Source organism: Protopterus annectens, chromosome 11.part0, assembly GCF_019279795.1.
Source record: "Protopterus annectens isolate FY-2018-M chromosome 11.part0, PAN1.0, whole genome shotgun sequence".
Taxonomy (NCBI): Eukaryota; Metazoa; Chordata; order Ceratodontiformes; family Protopteridae; genus Protopterus; species Protopterus annectens.
The window spans coordinates 1,139,997,833-1,140,019,222 of record NC_056745.1 but is presented as its reverse complement, the minus strand read 5'-3'; the positions used below and the strand labels follow the sequence as shown (position 1 = coordinate 1,140,019,222).

The following is a 21,390-nucleotide window of genomic DNA, read 5'->3' as shown; positions in this document are numbered from 1 at the left end:
AGATGCTGTTGTCGTACTTATATACAGCATACCTCCTCACCTTAGCCTACCCTGAAAGACAGAAAGACTGACACTTTCTGTGAACCCTTCTGATGTCAGACTCAGACAAACACGAAAAAACCAAACAGGACACAACATATCTGCTGTCGGACATATCTAAACGCACATATTTAATGTCCTCAAAAAAAAAAAAAAAAAACAGCCACCTGTATACGCAACAGGTATTTTAATTGTGACAAAAATGAAAAAAAAAATGGTTACAGTAATGCTTACAACTTGTTAATTCTACAGACAGAATGGCCCCTATACAATATATAGTGACCTCTGTGCACCTCTCTGAAGTTTGTGAGGAAAGTTAGAAAAATAATGACCACACTGTTCCAGCCCAACACAGGACATCATGGCCTAGGAGACTTGGGAGGAATATTATAGAAATAATGACATCATCCTAATACACCCCCCACCCCACAAGTACAGTGACCTTTTGTGTACATCTATGAGCAGCGCTGGTTTTAGACTAGGTAGGGTTCAGGGCAGAGGTAATTACGAGGCCCATGTCAAAATGCACTTATACAACCTTGGTGTGTGGGGGCCACCAGCATCCCCCCTATCTATTCCCCCTTTTTTGTTAGAGATGACTGTTAAACCCGAGCAAATGACATCAGCGTCAGTTACTTTCATTAAGGCAACCCTCACCAAATAGTTACAATCACTTCTATGTACAATGCACACATTTGATTGTGATGAAAAAGAATGTCAGTGTAATATATTCCACCTTTGTTACCACACATTAAAATATTGCATTTTGTTTCACATAATCACAATAATCATGCAAAGCCAAAATAATAAGCAATTCAAATGGTAACGGTAACATGTACTTAGTCATTTCCCTCCAAAGAAGACAGACACAGCACTTATGCTTAGTCTGTCCATGCACATGAGGTGTCCAGTTACGTAGTCCTCCTTATTTCTCAGAAATGCAGACCAGTCCTGCAAAGCTACACAGTGACGATTTTAAACTGAGCAAACAACAAGGGGTTCAGTTAGTTGCCGTAAGCCAACCCCAATGCCCACCCAGCAGTTGCAGTCATGACATCTGATGTAATATTATTTCACCTCCGCAGTCCACACAAACATGTTACAGCACATTAAAATATTCCAATCCAAGTTGCAGCACATAACTCATAATGCCAGAGAAACACTACCCGAAGTATCTAGTTGATCAATGCCAACATCACTAATAATAAAAAAAAAAAAAAAATCTGGTAGACCACGGCCAGTCTGATAGCAATAATGTAAAATTAGTAATAACATTTATCTCAAGTCAGCATATCACTCTGCTCATCTCAAGTGTCCACACAAAGCCACAAATTTTGTCAAAAAGTATCTGGCTGATTACTGCCAACATTATTTACAGTGACACTAACTCACCACGCCACTCTTCAAACTTTGTCTGGATAACGTCCCTGACTATTTCAACTATAAAATAATTTGAACGCTGCAAGGTGTCAACTCCCTTGTCCTGGCTATGTTGACCGAGTTATGTGAAGTCAAATGTAGCACTGCCCCTTGGATTTCCCGATGTTCCACAGGCTTAATTTATCTTTTTCTTTTTGTTGCGGGGCCCAATTTGGACCAGTTTGATGGTACCTCCTTGGCTCTGCCCCTCCTGTTCCCTTTAGCCCTCCTTCCCAGCCTCATGGCCTACTGGATTTAAGATTTCAGATTACATATCAGGAACATATACAATTATGCTGTACTAAAAATAAAACATTGACACGAGATATTTAACATATCCAACATTGTCTGCTTAGAATGACTGTGTTTAGTGTAAATTACTAAAAGCAATAAATTTAGAGCAAACAAAAATTTTTAGAAGAAATTCATTTTGGCCCACTCACATTGTGCAAACCAACAAATATTTAATTCCTGTAGTTTCGTCCACATACCTAATAAGCTGCCATATACCAGATAGTTCTCATGTGATCTCATCATGGGTCTACACAAGAGAACAAGTTTTTATTTTCTAAAATTCATATATCTGTGCATTCTGTTACTGACTTCACACAAAGCCTGGCTACCTTCAGATTATGAAATATAATTAAAATCAAAAGTTCTTTCCATGTCTGTTGCCAGAATCACACTATCCAAGATGTAGTCTTCTTTTAGGCTTCTGTTAACTAGGTATACTACCTTGCATCTTCTTCCTCAGATCTACTTTATCTTAACTACTGTCTGTTCTTCTACCCTTGCAGCCTACTGTCTGTTCTTCTACCCTTGCAGCCTTCATTCCCATGCTATCTGTAGAGTCCTGCACTATCATGAAAGTCACATACTTTTAACTCTCACAAAGACATTAACTATTAAGTAAACACAATTTGTGCAATTACTACTGTTCAGAAATCCAAGCAATCAAAGGGATGCTGAAAAGTGAATGCACAGCTGGCAGACTGCTATACACAAATGACTGATAAAACATAGCACGCTAAGTGAAAAAAAGTCTAATTCAAAGGGGCTACTTAGAACTTTGTGACACCTATTATTTTAAACTAAAATTCTGTATTTTCTGGTAAATACCGGAGAGTTGAGATATCTGCTTACAATTATGAATGCGGTGAATCCTGCATCTGTGGCCTGCAGCAACAGGTAAGATATCTTGGAAAAAACAGTTTCACATCAGTACTGGAACCAGATGAAGGTACCATTTGGTGACAGTGCAGGATCTTAAGCTAAATTGGTCCAACTGGCCTAAAGCCAGTCCTGGCTTTATTTATTTATTTGTTAGAGCAACGAAACATTGCTCTAAAATGTAAGTAGAGCATCTCTGCAAGAATGGCAAGCATGGTGCACTAGGTGATTGCCTAGTCAGCCTATGCGTAAAGCCAGCCCTAATAGTAGGTAAGGATACAGGAGTAACCTTTGGACAAAGGTCACCACTGGAATTTAGATGAATCACTGTTGGGACCTTTACTTTCTTGGATTTTTTTCTTGAGGAAGGATGGGAGATCACAGATAGTCTCACCACTGATCCCAGAAAATTAGCATTATTCCTCTTCTTGATATCATACAGATTACTGAGGGGCGATCTATACCTCATATAGATAGCCTCAACAGACCCTATATGATTAGATCTACATCCACTCAAGAGATCATAATCACTTTTCCAACATAAACAGAACATACTGGAGGGATTCAACCAGTAAAACTAACCGACTGCTCAACTGTAGCAAATAATAAAAATTAAACTGAAGACCTGTTTCCACACAAACAAAGATTTGTTCAGTTTATGCAAACATGATGTATGTCTTCTGAAGAAAGACTTTTAACAAGAGATTTCATTCATAGGTTCATATGTTCATAGGTGTGTACTAGGCTAATGGCCCTGGAGCCTTTACAAGCCTAGCCCCCCAAAAATTGCCCAGGTACCGTGCCTTCCGATGTTAATTCACAGTGCTCCTATCCAGCAGGGCAACTGGAATGATCCCTGGAGTGAACTTTGTTACCCATCCACACGTCAAGATTTCTCTTGAAGAGGGCCAGCGAGGTGCTCTGCTTGACATGAATGGGAAGCTTATTCCAGAGTATGGACAGCCTTTGGGAGATGAACCTGTCCCTCTAGCATGTTCCGTTAACTGTGGTAATGAGGTTGTGATCTCTGGAGCGTGTGGCATAGGGGGATTTCTTTAGGTGTAGCATTTCAAGTAGGGCTGGATTGGATATAGCTTTGTAAGTCAAGCAGAGCTCAGAGACTGAGAACAGCTGAAGTTTTTTTGAGTCTGTCCATGTAGGACATGTGTTTAAGGCCTAGAATCCTTTTTGTGAGGTACTTTTGTGGCCTCTCCAGCTGTTGCAGGTGTCTGGTCAGGTACATGCCAAACGAGGCATTATATTCAACAACTGGTCTAATGAGGGATGAGTAGAGAGGGATGATGACCTCTTTCTTCCTGGATGCGAAACCTTTGGTTATAAGATGTGCCATGTAGAAGGACTTTCTGACCACAGTGGCAATGTGGTGGTCGAATGTGAGGTGGCTGTCAACCTGGGTGCCCAGATCTCTTATGGCCCCCTTCAGTGTTCAGTGGGCTCCCATCAACGTGGTAATTTGTGGGCTCCCATCAACGTGGTAATTTGTGGGAACTGAGTTTTTTCCATAGGGGATGATAACGCATTTTTTGGCGTTAAACTTCAGGCCATGGTTCCAACACCAGTCATTGGTCTCAGAGAGGCCCTTTTGTAGGAGGTCTGCATCACTTGGGGAGTTGATAATGACTCCTAGCTTGCAGTCATCAGTGAACCTGGTCATCCAGAGTCCTTCTGTGTTGGCCTGGACTTCTGAATAGATGTCAAACAGGAGAGGGCCCAGAACCGAGCCCTGTGGGACTCCATTCCTGACTGGCTGACAGTCTGACTTAGAATCTGCAACTTTCAATCTGTGGGTCCTGTCTGTGAGCCAATATGCAACCCACACAGTGCTGTAAGGATTGATGCCTAGTTTGGTGAGTTTAGCAATGATACCTGAGTGGGGAATGGTGTCAAAGGCCTTGGCCAGGTCAAGGTAGGCTGTATGCACTGCTTTACCCTCATCCACAGTCTTGGTGACTGCCTTGTCAACCAGGTTCAGCAGGCAGGATCTCCCCTTGACAATGCCAAACTGCATGAGGTCAAGAGTTTGGAGACTGCCTATCTCTTTGTTAAGCAGGTCCATGATGATGTGCTCCATAGCTTTGCATACCACACTTGTCAAGCTGATGGGGCGATAGTTCCCAGGGTCTGTAGTTGCTCCCCTTTTATGGAGCGGAAGGTTGTGACTGAACAGGGCACACAGATGTGGTGCCAGTTCATTTTGTAGCTCATGCAGAACGCAGCCAGGGATATTATCAGTTCCCATGGATGCTATATTCTTGGCTTTGGACAATGCAGCTTTTACCTGTGCCACAGAAATGGTGGGTACCAGGCTTTCTTCCGGTACTGTGATAGGGCCCTTGGTGGGGTGAAAGGGGTAAAGTTGGCACTGAATCCATCGGCCAGTATGTTGGTTATATCTGTTGGCTCAGTACTGAAGATGCCATTGTGCAGTAACTCAGAGCAAATCTGGGTATTGCCTTTGAGGTTTTTGATACAGCTATAGAAGGCTTTGTGGTTGTTTTGGTTGTCAGCTCTACCTTCATAGCTGGCTTTAGAGGATTTGAAAAGGGATCTCAGCTTTTTGTTGAGACTGATAAGGGAGGTTTTCGTGTCTTGTGACTTCATTTTTTACTGCAGCAGTTTCTTTCTTCTGTTGTAGAGTTTATTGATGGCTGGGGCCCACCAGATTGGCTTCCTTTTTTTTTGGAGGAGAGCATCTTTGCTTTATTTGGCATGGCAAAGTCCATGCATTTATGTACATGCTCATGCAGTGCATTGGTGTATGATCCGGCAGTCATACGGCTATTTTCCATTGGCATGGGTGCCGAGAAGTTAGCCACCTTTGTTTTTAGGAGCCCAAAGTCAGCTTTAGAGAAGTCTTTCAGGGTGGTCACCTTAGCGGGGGATGTGGGTGAGATGGAGATTTCCATGAAGATCAGTTTGTGGTCAGGTTTTAACCAGGGAGGAATGGACTATAGGTGTGGAGGAAAGGTCTCCCATGTTGGTGATAATCAGATCAAGGATGTTGCTTCCTCTAGTGGGGGTCAGAATGAGCTGGTCCAGGACATTGGAACTGATAAATTACAGAAAGCGTTGGGCCTGTACTTGGTACTTGAATAGTTTTCCCAGTTGATGGAGGGGTAGTTGAAGTCACCCAGTATGAGAGTTTTGGGTTGGACCTTGACAGATTCCAGGGTACATAGGAAGTTAGAGTGAGAGTCTAGGGACATGTTTGTGGTTCTGTAGCAGGCTATGACTTATACTGCCATCTTACCCAGTGTTAGTTGCACCTGAAGTATCTCTGATGCATTATGTTGGGCTACCAGTCTAGAGGTGTGCATATCCTTTAAGAATATGGAAACATCACCGCCTTTGGAGCTTCCAGCTGTATTCTGGGGCCGAAAGGCATGGAATGAGTTGCAGCCTAGGAAACCCTAGCCCAATTATTATAAAAATGCTGTTAAGTGTTGTATTGTTGTTCGCAAGGAATGACCACAAAAAATACCATTTATAAAAAGAAAAAAATGTAAGATGTATTTGCGATTTCTCTAAGATTTTCCATTCCTAAAAAACTGTAAATGTTTTCATACCTGAATAAGTTCTTCTTTAGAGTTAAAATCAGACACAAGCACATTTTCTCCATCTGACACTCGAGTCAAAGATATACAAAGTCGACCGGATGCCAGCTCGTGTGCTTTGTCTGGGAGGGTATTGTTTAGTCCCTTTTTCACAATCTTGACCAAGTTAAATGAAGGATGAAGGGGTCCCAAATGTCGCTTTCTGGCTTCTTTGGCAAGTTCCATCACAGCACCACAACACTGTGCTTTATTAAGAAAAAAAAAGTAGGAAAGTATTTTACTGTTTTGAAATGATGCAGACTGGCCAAACACAGATAGAATGTATTTTCATGTTTACCTCATCATTCATCTGTAATCCAATGAGTAACCAATGACTACGAGCAACTTAGATATGACACAGCATTTTGCTGTATTGGTAAACACCAAAAGCAACTTGAAAACTTTATACAAAATGTTTTTAAATTGTGTGCTCAGCTCAGCTTAAATCCAGCAAGTCAGCAAAATGTCTATTAAACAAACTGATTTGCATCCACTATCACAGTACACAGAACATTTACCAATTCAGCTTTTTTAAACTACCTCTGTACTCAAGTATAAACAGGGTTGCCACATTTCCAGCAACCCAGGTAGGGACAAAAAAAAAATAGAAGGTCTCTCACGAAAAAAAAAAGGTCTTCGGCAACTGAAGACCAAAAAAAAAAAAAAGGTCTTCGGCAACTGAAGACCAAAAAAAAAAAAAAAAGGTCTTTAATGCGGAACACATTCCGCATTAAAGAACTCAGCTAGCTCACCAACAGGCATCAGCAGGCCGACAGAAAAACACTGCAGATGAAAACAACCTCTGATTATGTTAAAAATAAAGTCAAGGGAAAACATTACTTATTTGGCCTTCTGCAAAACCTACTAATTACTGTGCAACAAAGGGATGAGAAAAAAAAAATCTGTGTTTCATAGCTGTATAGCTCATACTGATGGGTGAATTCAGGCATCCTCCTGACAAGTTCCAGCTGACTTGTTAAGCTTCCAAGACAACAAGCAGCACCCTGTTCAAACCTGCTTTGGGCTGGACACCAGCAGGGATTAATTACAATTGGAGTAAAAAAGACTATTTCCACTATATTTTGGCAAGTTATGTCAAACAGTATTTCTTCTGCTGCATATCCTGAAGACACGACCATGCTTACCTAAAATAAATATAAAAAATGTAATCATTCAGCATCTACCAGAGATTACAATGATCCTCTCACCCTTCTCTACATTACTTAGCCTGCATACATACTTGGTCTGCGACTTCAAATTATAAAGGGAAAGGAAGAGGAAATACCTGATTGTGTGTTTAGGCAAAGCAAAGGCATCTCTTATGCCTACAAAGAGATTCTTATTTACAATGAAGCATTCTTATATCTAAAATATGGATTTTCTTTGTAGATAAGGCCTGACAGCCCTGCTAATCTATACAAAATATATCGCACAAGATGTAGGTCCGACTTGCTAACAGCTATTCCTCCAAAATATATCGCACAAGATGTAGGTCCGACTTGCTAACAGCTATTCATCTACCCCTTCCGAACTCTTCAAAAGGATGACCTTATCACTGCAACATGCATTTTTGAATTTGTTCATTTATTTATTTATTACCTTAATGCCCTTTCAGGAAAGCTGTTCCAATCGTTCACCACCCTTTCTCGGAAGCAACATTTTTGTGTACACCCCTTGTGTCAACCACCTTGCACTTTCAGTTTGCCTCTTCAGCATTTTTTTAAGTGTGTCCTAATATGTCCTCTTGCAGATTTACTTAAAAAAAAAAAAGTCTTTAATGCGGAACACAGTTCCGCATTAAAGAACTGAGCTAGCTCACTCTGCCTGCAATAAACACTGAGCTTCTCGTGTTTAATGCATTGCAGTTCCGCATTAAACACGAAAAGCTCCGTGTTTAGCGCTTTTTGATTGGCCGTATGCGGCATATGGGCCAATCAAAATCGCTAAACACGGCTTCGTGTTTTATTATGCGAACACAAGAACTCCGTGTTTAGCAATTTTGATTGGCCCGTATGCCAGGTATACGGGTCAATCAAAAACAAACAAAGTGGAGGCTGGCCGGGATTTAAACCGGCAGGGCGGGACTCGGGATCAGGCTACTGATCTCGGGACAGTCCCGCCCAAATAGGGACGTCTGGCAACCCTGAGTATAAACCTTTTTAACAAAACTGTTTTTCTAGGGTACTCTGGTTCCCTCCTAAATGACAGTGGCATGCTGCTTACGTTGACTGTCAACTTTAAGTCTTTGGGCTTGTTTGGTCAAGTATCTTCCTCTGGGTCTCCCATGTAAACAAGGATCTTGCTCACATGGGGGTAAACTTCAGCAGTCAGCATTAACCAAGCTGCACCCCAAAAGGTTCACCAACACTTTTCTACATATTTCATCTGCTTTGAGTTCATCATGTGCAGTACTTACATTTTTGTAAGACTGGTGCTTATCTTTTTTTTTTCCATTTATGACTCCAGAATATGAAGTTCACTTCCTGAATTAATCAAAATCTTCTCTTTCCACATGGCTTAAAAAATGCAATTTTTCTCCAAAACCAAAACACATGCAGCCCCAGCATGACTTCATATCCTTTCTGTATTAGCTAAACACCATTACTACATTTCTCCTACATAACAGGTGATCCCTTAGCAAGATTAAGACCTTGACTTTATTTATATTCTCCTGAGTGGGCTAGTCCTAACGGGCAGAGCTCATTTACTGAGGGGATACAAGAAAAACTATCCAAAAGAAATATCACAATACTAGAAAAAGAAAAATTTCATTACAACCATTTGATCCAGACAGTGAAAGCCTACCCACTAAAACTCAGTAATTAATAAAAGTAGGTTAATTAGCAAAATAAATAAAAACTGTTTTCCTTTGGACAGCCTGCATAATAATGGATTAGTAATTAGTTTCTTCACTCGTGGGGTTTCCTATTACTCTCCTGGGAGTCTCTACTATGGAGATTTTCAGCACCAAACGCTAGCCTCAATGACAACTGAACCTAGTAGTTGCATAGGACGCTATAATTTTTTTTACAGCAGGTTTTATTCATCATTTTTTTTGGGGGGGGGGGGCAGACCTAAAGCTGAAAATTTTTTAAGACTAATAAAACAACATCATCAATTCACTCGTGTCCTCTGCCTTTTTTTTTTTTTTTTTTTTTTTTTTAACTGAATGAACACTGTGTGAAAAGCTAAAAAACAAAACTGCTCCCTCGACAACTATTCCACTTTGAACACTTGAATGCACTGTAATCTAACTCTAAATTGGCTCCCTGCTGTTACTCACAAAGCTTCCATGTCACTGCCTACTGACAGGCATTAAATGCATTCCTACATACCAGCTGCAAATTACGCAGACATGGTTGTTCTGAGCAGGCCAAGAAATTCTAATGCCTCAAAATGTTTTAAAACAAAAATGATATCTATGACAAGACTGTATAGTATGGAGAGTCAGTACCAATGAAAATAAGAGAGTTTTGTGAAAGTATGAGGTGTCATGCAAAGAAAAGTGCAAATCTTTACTAGTGACTGCATAGCTGTTGGAATGTAAAACAATGTAGACTGTTCTTGTGACATAGTTGACAAGAGTTAAATGGTTATTGTCAGCATAAAATGCATGTCATGACAAAATAGTAAAACTAGACATAAGTACACATGTCACGTACAAAGTACCCTACAGGAACACCAGCAAGTCAGTATACTATGCCTGCATGTTCAAACTGACTGACAATCTGCAATGCATTCTAGCTGATACCTCCCATTGCCTCCTCATTATGTCCTCAAACTGTTGTTCACAAGTCATTAGTTTGTACATTTCAGAAAGGCTGGGACTGATAAGCATACACTTGGCTCACTTTGTTGTTGTTGTTGTGTCTTTCGGCTTTTCCCGGTTAGGGGTCGCCACAGAGGAACTCCGGTCTGTTAATGATTGGCAGCTGATTTTTACGTGCCGAGTTGCCAGCCCTGATGCACAATGGCATAAAATACATTGGTACACGTTTCTAGTCTGTTTGCAGTGAACACATATGTGTTCATTTTACATAATTTGAAGACAGCTACAGTATTCCTTTTCATTTTTTTCTATGAAACTCTTCAGTATATCACTGATATAAACAAAAACATGCAAAGAAAATGGATCTTTATAGAAATCAGAGATAGACAACATGTTGAGAAGAAAGAGGGTAACAGCTGATATACAGAAACATTTACTCATAAAAAGCAAAGTGAAGGCTATGAACAGGCTTCCAACTGAAGTACAGGCAAACAAGGTGAAAACATTCAAGTGTACATGGGTCAAGCAAACAAGAATAACAGCTGTCTCAAACGTGAGGAAACAGGCAGCAAACGTGGTGTCTGCAGTGGGTATGACAATGGGCATATAAGATAGGGATTGTAACCCGGCTGCATGATCCTCAATGGGCTCATGAGAAGGGAGGGGGGGGGGTAATCTCAACAAAGGAACCAGACAGTGCAGTTGTAAGCACTGTAATAACAATTACTCAGCTTCCACCCCATTGCTAACTTAATAAGCAACAATGGAGTAGATGTCAAGACTCAAATATATACCAAATGCACTCCTTCACTTGTTAGAAATGATGTATATAAATATGTTTCTTTTACATCTCACAGCTTGCAACTGTAACATGTAAAAAGATTTTAAATTTACCTTTCTTCAGTTCCGGGGTAAAATATCAATGAAATTCTTAAACTTAAAAATGTGCAACACAGTTACCAACATTCAGGTAACATACTTCAGAATTTTTGTTCCCTGACAGACTGGAATATTTAAGGTTGGGGACAGAGTTATCCTAAAGAAAAAAGTATTTTATCCTGCCGAACTGCTCAACAGTTGCATTCAAACCAGCGACTTACTGCCCACCTCAGCACTACTAAGCCACTTTGTTCTGCTTCTCCCTGGCCATGGGAGTATGACAGCAGCACACAAAGCTTATACCAGCCCACCTAATAACCCCAGCTCACAGATCACACCGGGGAAAGAGATTCAGCAAATTGTTCAACTCCCTGCCATATATTAGGGGCATCTGGTTAAAGTACTTCAGCTATGAGGGCAGCTCCTGAAAAACTACTAATGTTCATTCATAATGCTGGGGTCCTTTCTAAAGAAATATGCTACAAATTAAATGCCTATATAGCTTAACAACATTTTGTATTTCTAAATTCACTTTTGGCACAAGATAAACAATTGTGAGGGCAAGAAAAAAGACTTTTTTTTGAAAAACAGGGACTGAAAGCAATAACTTAAAAAAAAGTGCTTAGATGTATTCAAAAGGCCATCTGACGATTTATCTCCAGTTTCCAGAACATAAAAGCCATTACTAACACACCGGCTAGCAGGTTTGCAGTAAATTGCTCCCTGGAAACTACCATCCCCTCTCAAAACCAGGGAATCTGTTGCTCCTTTACTTTTTACCCTACATAATATAATGCACCCTTTGGTATGTAGCATGTGGCAGACTCCTAGCAAAAATGATCCCCATTCGTAAAATTCTTTGGTAAGAAGAGACTGGAGTCCTTGATCTTGTGTTCACTGCTGCAGACAATTCTGAGGAGAACCCCATGCTTAACTTACTTTGCCCTTAAGAATCCAGAACCTCTTTTTCTTCAACAAATCAAATTGTGCAGCAAATAGCAGAACCTGAGATCTCAACCTTCATCGAGAAATAAATAAAGCTAAGAGTGGAAGATTGGGTCTCCCCCTTGCTCTGGAACAGAATCCCCCTGCATGTCAAGCAACGAGATTCCTTCTCATCCTTGTCATTTAGACAGGTGAGTGCTGGCAAGTTGCATATGGCCTATGGTCAAATTTGGCTATTCTATAATTAGTCTATAAACTCATCACCCCTTCACTCCCCTCCAGACACACACACACACACACACACACACACACACACACACACACATTTAATTTCACTGAAAGAGACCAGTTTATTCTACTAATATGATCAAAATAAACAAAATTATATTCTGCATGTGCTCCCCGCGGTTGGGTAGCGTTTGAAAAACATGCGTGCGTAAATGGGCGTGCCTTTGCTAAAGGTTGGGTGTCGAGCTGGCACCTCGGCGTTTCATAAAAATCTACTTCCAATCATTAGCAGACCGGAATTCCGCTGTGGCGACCCCTTACCGGGAAAAAGCCGAAAGACAAACAACAACAACTTTTTTGCCCATTTTGGCTCACCATAGCACCATCCGCTGCTCTGAGTGCCTCTCCTTTTCTACTGGGCTTACTGAATCAGACTTGAACTCCCCTGGAATGATTCCAACCAAGTAAGACAAACAACAACAACTTTTTTGCCCATTTTGGCTCACCATAGCACCATCCGCTGCTCTGAGTGCCTCTCCTTTTCTACTGGGCTTACTGAATCAGACTTGAACTCCCCTGGAATGATTCCAACCAAGTTTGGATTGGTGAAGCGATTGAGTCAACCTGAGGCAGCTTTGTACTGCTGCAGAGGGAATGTTTTCTCCTTAAAGCCTAATTATCTCCTCTATGCATACCTGTACTGTGTGAGGAGATGACATATGAAGGGTTTTGTGGCATACCAACCACATCTCAGTTTGCAACTCAGCCAAAAGTCCTGTCCCAACCCTGTAGACATCACTTAGTGTGAATCCCCAGTTTCTACCATGGATTAATTGGCCTGCACCATCAAGCATCTGAGTTGCTAATCAAACTCAGGTTGCCTGGTCTGTAGTGAGGGCTTTATCCCCGGCCTTACAGTCAGATATTGCTGCCTACAGTTGGCTGTAGCTGTCCTCTCCGTCCCTCTGCTGTGCCTCCTACTATTCTAGTCAAATCTCAAAGTATCTCATATGCATCTTCCTTCACAGCTGCAACCTTCTGAAAAATCTCATCCCAATGAATGAACTACTAGGTACAAATCCATTCATGTTCAGGCTTCACGCTTACAACAGAGCTGTTCCAGCTGCTCTTACATGAAGCATCCCCATCCATAAGCCCCATGCTGGAGAGCCCCCTCCAAAGATAGTGTTTGCCTTACAGACACAAGGTACAGAGTTGAATTCTGGGTTTTGGGGTTTGGCATAATGGTTAATGTGCTTACCTGACAGACACAAGGTATACCTTTCAAGAATATTAGCTCAGCTTAAAATGGCCCACAATGGCAGCTAGCTTAGTACTCACCTACGAACCTAAGCTATCTAGCCATTTCTCACTGAAGCTTTATTTGCACTCTGCTCTGCAGCATAGCATCTATTACACAGGCTCACCTTCTATGCATTAAACTGAGGATCTGGGTTTGACCCTGAAAAGCTGGTTGAAAAGACAAAGATGGCTTGCTCTCCTCTGTGGCCAGAATAAGTGATGTCCACAGGACGCCTGGCAGAGCTCAGAAGTCCTTGCAGGTTCAACATTTAGAAAAGTAATGGGACATGACACAACAGGACAGTATGACATGCACAGTCAGGCAAAAACCCATTTCATGGTCCACTGCACTCCATTCCCCTGGTAAAAAACTTGTCTGGTCACTGTCTCAGTCAATTGTTTCACCTACTTCCAAAAATTTCCAGTCACAAGTCTGAATCACCCTAGAATCAAGCAAACTCACTCAGTAGGGTGAGACTGTGGCAAGCTGTCAGCTGCATCCTACAGTCAGTGGGTAAAGCAGTACTGCTGAGACAATCAAAGGACACACGGATCATAAGTGAAAGGGGAGACATTAAAATAACTGCTTTGTTAACTTGTACTGTGCTCATATCTGCTTTGCAAACATGCTATTTTTCAATTGTCACTGTACTTCTCTGCTGTTAATGCTCAGGATGAAAAATGGTTGTGTTTAACAGCAGTTTGTGTTAACATCACTGCCAACTAATCCTAATTGCCAACAGAATAAAGAAGTGACACACAGCATTAAGTTCTGGAAATTGTACAAAATGGATTAAAAACACTTTAATTAGTATGGACAGATTTGTTTCCTAGAAAATGATCTCTATAAAAATGTAAAGGATGGAGGGGCAGTGTTACAACGTGTGAATGTCGGAGGGGTGGTGAGGAAGTACAAGTCAGTTTTCCACTCCAATGCAAAGTCGAGAATCTCCTTCCATCAATTCAATTTGGCCTACTCGTGGGACTTTACTGAGAAATTAAGCATTACTGTTTCAACTGCATACCACATTTTTATTTTAAAATCATTTATACTCTGTACTGCATGCATTTTTACTTGTTTTCTGTTCTGTAATACGCAAATCTAAAAATAGTTCATGAGGATTAGAGCTCTAACCCTGACCAACAAACGAATGAACGAACGAAAGAAAGACTCTCACTTACGGGCTTGCATTTCACTGCAGTCACACTTTAACAAGACAAGCATGTCCAAATAAGCAGAAATAGGATAACTGCCTGGCCTCTCAAGAAAGATGAGGTAATGCTGTACTAAGAAAACTGCTAAATGTGAAGTCCCAAAAAGAAAACCAACCATTAGCGAGAATATCCTCATAAAGTCTAGGAAAAACAGACCTATAAATGCTAGCACCAGGACCGGTTAACAGGTGTTTTGAAAACAGTCTATTACAGATTTAAAGCAGAAACTTCAACAGCATTTACAGTTAAACAAAATACATGACACTAGCATGTAAAACAGAAGAAAATCTATAATGAAAAACATTTGTTCAAGTCTCTAAAATGAAAAGTCAACTTAATTTAGAACTTTTAATTTATGATCTGGTGCACAATTATTCTTAGAAAAATCCTCTTCCACCTGCACATGCTTGATTTAGAAGGAGCAAGAGTTAAAGGCTTTTGGTTACAAATCTGAAGCAAACAAAAATGCTGAGTCAGTCAAGATTTTTGTTAACATAACATTTACAAGGCAACTCTGATCCTGCTGAATACAGAATGCAAAGAGGATATTCTAAAAGCTCCAAAGTGAGCGCCACCGATACTATGTTTGGCATGGACTTTAGACATTATTATCCCTTAAACATAACCTGACTCAGCAGGTCTTTTTATAAGAGAGCAGTATTGTGCCCTGAGAAATACCGGTGTACAATCAGGAACACTCAGACTGTTGTATACAGAACAAAGTCCTAACATCTTAATATAATATGATTAAACAGGCTTAATATGAAAGCTAACCCTTACAGGGAATAGCAGCACAAGCTCCAGAAACGGTGTCTAGGCCGTAAGAGCTGAGATAAATTTTGTAGGCGCAGTTTTATTTATGTTACATGTTGACCAAACAGGTCTAGCTGGAAACAGTGCCATTTCTCGTAATGCCCCAGGAAGAAAAGCTATGGTATAAATTACAACACATTAAAGTAATAAACAAGTCATCATGTACAAAGATTATATATGAAAACTACAGTGCTACAAATACATGACTTCCACCACATGTCAAGAGACAGACTATGGTTACTGTATCAAAAAGAAAAAATTAAAATCTACATCATGTGCCTCTGAAAAACACCCTATCAGCTGGAAAAAAAAATCAAAACAGATCAATATTTTGTCTGTAATCTATCTTAAAAAAAAAAAAAAAAAAAACTTTTTTATAAGTTATTCCTCCCTCCCACTGACTGCTGACCATCAAGTCTCTGCCTACTGGACTCGAGCCCACTCATTCCCCTAGAAGTGGTGAGTCCCTAGATCATCTGCAAGGACAACAGCAAACTGGAGGTGGTCATTCAGTAGATAAAAATGTGCTTGTGCTCTCACCGACATATTGGCAATTAGAGCAAATGTGTGCAGATCCCTAACCCAATGCTATGGGCTACTTGCTTCACCATGGAGACTAATAATGTCCTTCTCCTTTAAGTACACACTCCAATGCACTTGGTAATGAGAACTACTACCAGGTTCTAGCTTGGTGAGCTAAATTCTTGCCAACAGGATGCCCACTGTAAAGCCTGCCCTCATATGAAGGATTGTGGATGTGTGTGTCCTGCTCAGCACCCCCCCCCCCCCTCCAAGGATGGGCACTCCCACTCTACCCTGCCAAGTACCTGAACTGCTAATCAAATTTGGTTGGCCTTAGGGCTTCTCCTGTTAGACCACAGTGTTTAACATTTTTCTTTCATGACAGTTAATAAAAACAGAGAGACAAGATGGAAACCAAACATGTTTGAAATCTCACATTTAGGCAATACTATTTACTTCCTAGCGGTTACTTGCAGTGATATCTGCAATGTTTTGTCACTATCCTTGGTATTAAAACTGCTTTTATTTTAATGTATTTAACATTATCATAAGATACAAAACAAAATACAGGAAACAGATTTACTAGCAGATCTGTAATTGTTCAGATGCCAAACAGCTCCTCACTGTGTCTCCATTTCATAGCCCGTTTACTAATGAATCAATGCACACTGTGATGTTCAGTTTTTAAGTGAAAAGTTTAACATCAACTGCTGAAGTGTATGAAAAAAAAATGCAATCCTCAAAAGAAAAGGCTTCATACTATGAAATGAAGGGAAGCACCAAGATCGTGGAAAAATGTTGTGATGGCTGTAATACCTAAAGATGGTAAAGACTCATCAAACCCAGCTTCATACAGACCCAATTCAAAATTAAACCATGAAGTGTTTATAATAGCTAAAAGAATGACAGAGGTGTTTTCAAAATTGATAAATATAGAGCAACGTGGTTTTGTGGAGGGGAGGCAAACATTTGAGAACATTAATAGAACAATGTTGATTCAGGAGAAGTAGACTGTTGTTGGTGGGTCTTGATGCAGAGAAAGCACACGACGGACTAAACTGGGATGTTATGAGTAGGGCAATGTAAGCATTTGCATAAGGTTAATTAGGAGGCTGTATGAAGGATCGGAGGCAAGATTTAAAACTGGTAGGTTCCTCTCTGATAAGTTGTGTCTGAAGAGAAGAACCAGGCAGGGGTATCCTCCTTCCCCTTCATTATTCGATTTATATTTAGGACCACTGACAAAGAAATAAGGGACTCAAAGTCAAGGATATAATTGGTAAAGTAATCAAAAATTGGCTATATTAGAAAAAGGACATCTCACTCCTATTGGACTTTTTTTCACCCCCCGCCCCCTTTTTTTGTGCTGTGAAACTTTTTTTTTAGTGCTGTGGAACATTCTGAGACAGTTCCATGTCTTTCTGGGATATAAGATTAATGAAGATTAAACAAAAGCTATAGACTACACTTATGTACCCACATATGAATTAGTTCAGCAATGCCCATACGTATGGTGGCACAATAAGATGAAGTATTTGGGAATATGGATTCAAATGGCTTCTATTATGGCATATAAGGATATGTGGGAAGAGACTAAACAAAAGATAACATAAAATCTGAAAAACTGGAAGCTCTTGATTATGGATATGGACAGTAAGATACAAGCAGTGAAAATGTTTTGGTCCCTTTAGTTTTATATACAGGTCAGGCATATTTTTAAATCAACCAGACAAAAAGTTGTGGATAGTAATTAATAAATAGTCGAAAGAATTTATCTAGGAGGAGAAGAGGGCAAGGATTAAGTGGGGTAAGTTCATCCTTCCAACAGAACAAGGTGGTTTATGATTACCTGTTTTGAAAGGAAATTTCAGAGCTACACAGTTAAGGCTCATATACATAAAGTACAGTTTTGTACCTACCATAAATGTAGATGTCCGAGAGGTATGCATCTGCAGTCCTAACATATGGGTTGTCCTGCCTCAGGCAGCCCTTCGGTCGGCCGGATTCCAAAGTCTGGGTCTGGCCTCGGCTGATGTCGCACTTCACCCGACGTCATAGCTGCTGTCAATTGGGTATAAAGGCATCAACCAATGCCATTTTCCTCAGTGTTTCTTGCCCCAGATGTCAGGTGCCCTCTAGGAAGGCTAAATTTGGATAAATGCAAATGATTCCAAACAGTAGAGAGCAAACAAAAATAAACATGTATATAGATATATACAAACAAATACACCATAATAGTTTCCCCCAGCTAGCTACAAGATGGGCAAATACCCTAGGAGTACCACAGAGGGGAAGGAGGATGGGTAATCCTGACTGCAGATGCATACCTCTCGGACATCTACATTTATGGTAGGTACAAAACTGTACTATGTCCTTCAAGGATGCATCTGCAGTCCTAACATATGGGTAGAATACCATAGCCAAACTGGGGGAGGAGGCACTAAAGATGATTAAGGTGTAGTTAAGATCCCTTGCAAAACAGCAGTTGCAAAACCTGCTCGGGATCTGGAGTATAAAGGTAGATTATAATGCTTGGCAAATGTATGCACGGAGCTCCAAGTAGCAGCCTCTAAAATGTCTTTGGTAGCCACTCCTCGTAGGAAAGCTGTAGTAGTGGCTGTAGCCCTTGTGGAGTGAGGTCTGATGTTTTATGGAGCTGTTTTTCCATGAAAAGAGTAACAAAATCTAATGCAATTTCCTATCCATTTTGAGATTGTCTGTTTTGAAATTGCTTTTCCTTCCGTTCCTGTTGCATATGCTACCAGAAGCTGGTCAGTTTTTCTATTGTTCTTGGTTCTGTCCAGATAGTAGCGCAATTGCCTGTGCACATCCAAGGTGTGTAGTAGTCTTTCCCCCCTATTCTGTGGGTTGGGGAAGAATGTTGGTAGGTGGATTGCTTGGTTCAATGATACCCTGGAGACCACCTTTGGCATAAAAGTAGGGTTAGTTCTCAAGGACACTCTATCCTGATGGAAGATAAGGAAGGGCTGTACTGCCATTAATGCCTGTAATTCAGAAACCCTTCTTGCTGAAGTGATTGCAAGCAGGAAAGCAGTTTTCCAAGATAAGAACTGTAATTCTGCTGTCGCTGCTGGTTCAAAAGGGGGAAGTGTTAACTTTTCCAGCACAAAGTTAAGGTCCCATGTAGGCAAAGGTGGCTTCCTTGGAGGCTTTACATTTTTAATTCCTCTCAGAAACTGCCTGAGTAGAGGATGAGAGAAGACTGTAGGATCCATGTTGTATTCTGCAGAAATTGCTGATGCATGAATCTTAATGGAGGAGTAAGGCAGGCCATTGTGGAAAAGTTCTGCTAAATATTCCAGGATGTTCGCTATGTTTGCTAATGATACATTTTCTCCTTTTGCTGCACTCCAAATGAGGTATCTTTTCCATTTGGCTGAATAAGTTTTCCTTGTGGAGGGTCTGCGAGCCTCCAGGATAATGTCTTTAACCCTCTGAGATAAATCTGGGTTATTTTGTTTTATGTAATATTCCAAGCAGCTAGCTGCAGAGTTTTCAAGTTTGGATGCAGGATCTTGAAGTTGTTCTGTGTTAGCAGTAGAGGCACTAGAGGTAGAGGCCATGCGTGTGCCCGAGACATACTCCTCAGTAGCAGGTACCAATGCTGCCTCGGCCAGTCTGGAGCTATCAGGATGATCCTTGGGTGATCTTCTTTGATCTTCAGTAGCACTTTGTTCAAAGGAAGAGGTGGGAATGCATATGCTGTCAGGTTTTCCCAACTGAAGGATAGGGAGTCCACCTTCCAAGCAAGAGGGTGGTATGTCCTTGTGCAGAATTTCCTCAATTGGTGGTTGTGTGGGGATGTGAACAGGTCTATTTCTGGTAGCCCCCATTTCTTTGTAATGGATTTGAAGATGCCTGGATGTAGCATCCATTCGTGGGCATCCGTGGTAGTTCTGCTTAAGGTGTCTGCTAGTATAATTTCTTTTCCTGGCACAAATATGGCCTGTAGCTGAATGTTGAGGTTCAGGGCCACATTCCACAGGTCCATTGCCATCCGGCATAGAGGATATGAGTGCGTGCCTCCCTGTTTGTTGATATACCACATGACTGTGGTGTTGTCCGTCCTTATCAGCAAATGACCCTGTTGAAGAAACGGTCTGAATGTCTGAATTGCCTGTTTCACTGCCAGCATCTCTTTTTGATTTATGTGTAGGTTCAGCTGGTCTTGTGTCCATAGGCCTTGTATACACTTGTCTGCCATGTGAGCCCCCCAACCGAGGTCTGAGGCGTCCGTGGTGATAGTCTGGCTTGGGTGAGTTTTGTGGAAAGGCAGTCCTCTGTTCAACTGACAGGCCTGAGCCCACCACAGGAATTCTTGCTTCAAGCATGGAATTATTGGAATTTGGGTTTCTAAGCTGTGCTTGTGTTGAGACCATAAATTCCTTAGGTACCATTGCAACTTCCTCATATGCAGTCTGGCATGTGGAATCAATATTATGCAGGATGCCATGTAACCCAGGGCTTGCAGGACTTTCCTTGCTGTAAGCTGGTTCTGCGTTGTTAATGCCATGAAATAGAGTGGTAGTTGCTTTTGCTTTTCTGCTGTGAGAAATGCCATTTGATTTGATGTGTCCAGTTCTGCACCCAAGAATGTTATCCTTTGGGATGGTACCAGCCTTGACTTTTTTATGTTGACTGTGTATCCCAGGGCTTGCAGTAGGTGAATAACCTTTTCCAAATCTTTTGTTAATTTGATCTTGTTGTCCGCTTGTATCAGGCAGTCGTCCAGGTATGGATAAATTTGAATTCCCTGAAGCCTGCAATGAGCAATTACTGATGCCAGGCATTTTGTGAATACTCTGGGCAGTAGATAAGCCAAAGGGCAATGCTGAGAATTGATAATGCTCTGATCCTGCAAGAAATCTGAGATATCTTCTGCAATCTGGTCGTATAGGAACGTGCAGGTATGCCTCCTTGAGATCTAGAGTCACCAGCCAAGACTCCTTGCCCAGCATGGGAAGAAGTTGCTGTAGGGTCAGCATTTTGAATTTTGGAACAATGAGATATGTGTTCAGAGTGGACAGGTCGAGAATAGGTCTCCATTGGTTTTCTTTTCTTGGTACCAGGAAAAGTCTGGAGTAAAATCCTTGTCCTTGTTCCATAGACGGTACCTTTTCTATAGCTCTCATCTTTAGTAAGTGGTGGATTTGTCCTAGAGCGTTTGTTTTTTGGTTTGGTGGTAGGTTTGGCATTCCTCTCTTTCTTGGTAGAGTATGGAAGTGGAACCTGTAGCCCTTGTCTATTGTCTGTAAAATCCATTTGTCTCCTGTAATGTAATGCCAGTTTACTGAAAATAAAGCCAGCTTTCCGCCTAAGGGTGCTTCCAGTTGTTCCCTGGTAGGCGGTATCAGAGCCAAGTCATTGTGACTGTCCTGTGGGAGTGGTAGTAGCTGGATCTGTGGCAGTACTTCTCTGGTTATTAGGCTGCCACTGACGTCCCCTGTAGGCACC

At 41.1% G+C, this 21,390-nt stretch overlaps 1 protein-coding gene across 1 annotated transcript in view; it reads right to left on the bottom strand.

Annotated features, from left to right (window-relative positions):
• The window catches only part of LOC122815742 (patatin-like phospholipase domain-containing protein 2), a 680,367-nt gene that overhangs the window by 547,809 nt on the left and 111,168 nt on the right, over positions 1–21,390 (bottom strand). Inside the window, exon 2 of the mRNA XM_044088494.1 lies at positions 6,216–6,448. Coding sequence (XP_043944429.1) covers positions 6,216–6,448 — 233 coding nt within the window. The remainder of the gene's footprint in view (positions 1–6,215; positions 6,449–21,390) is intronic.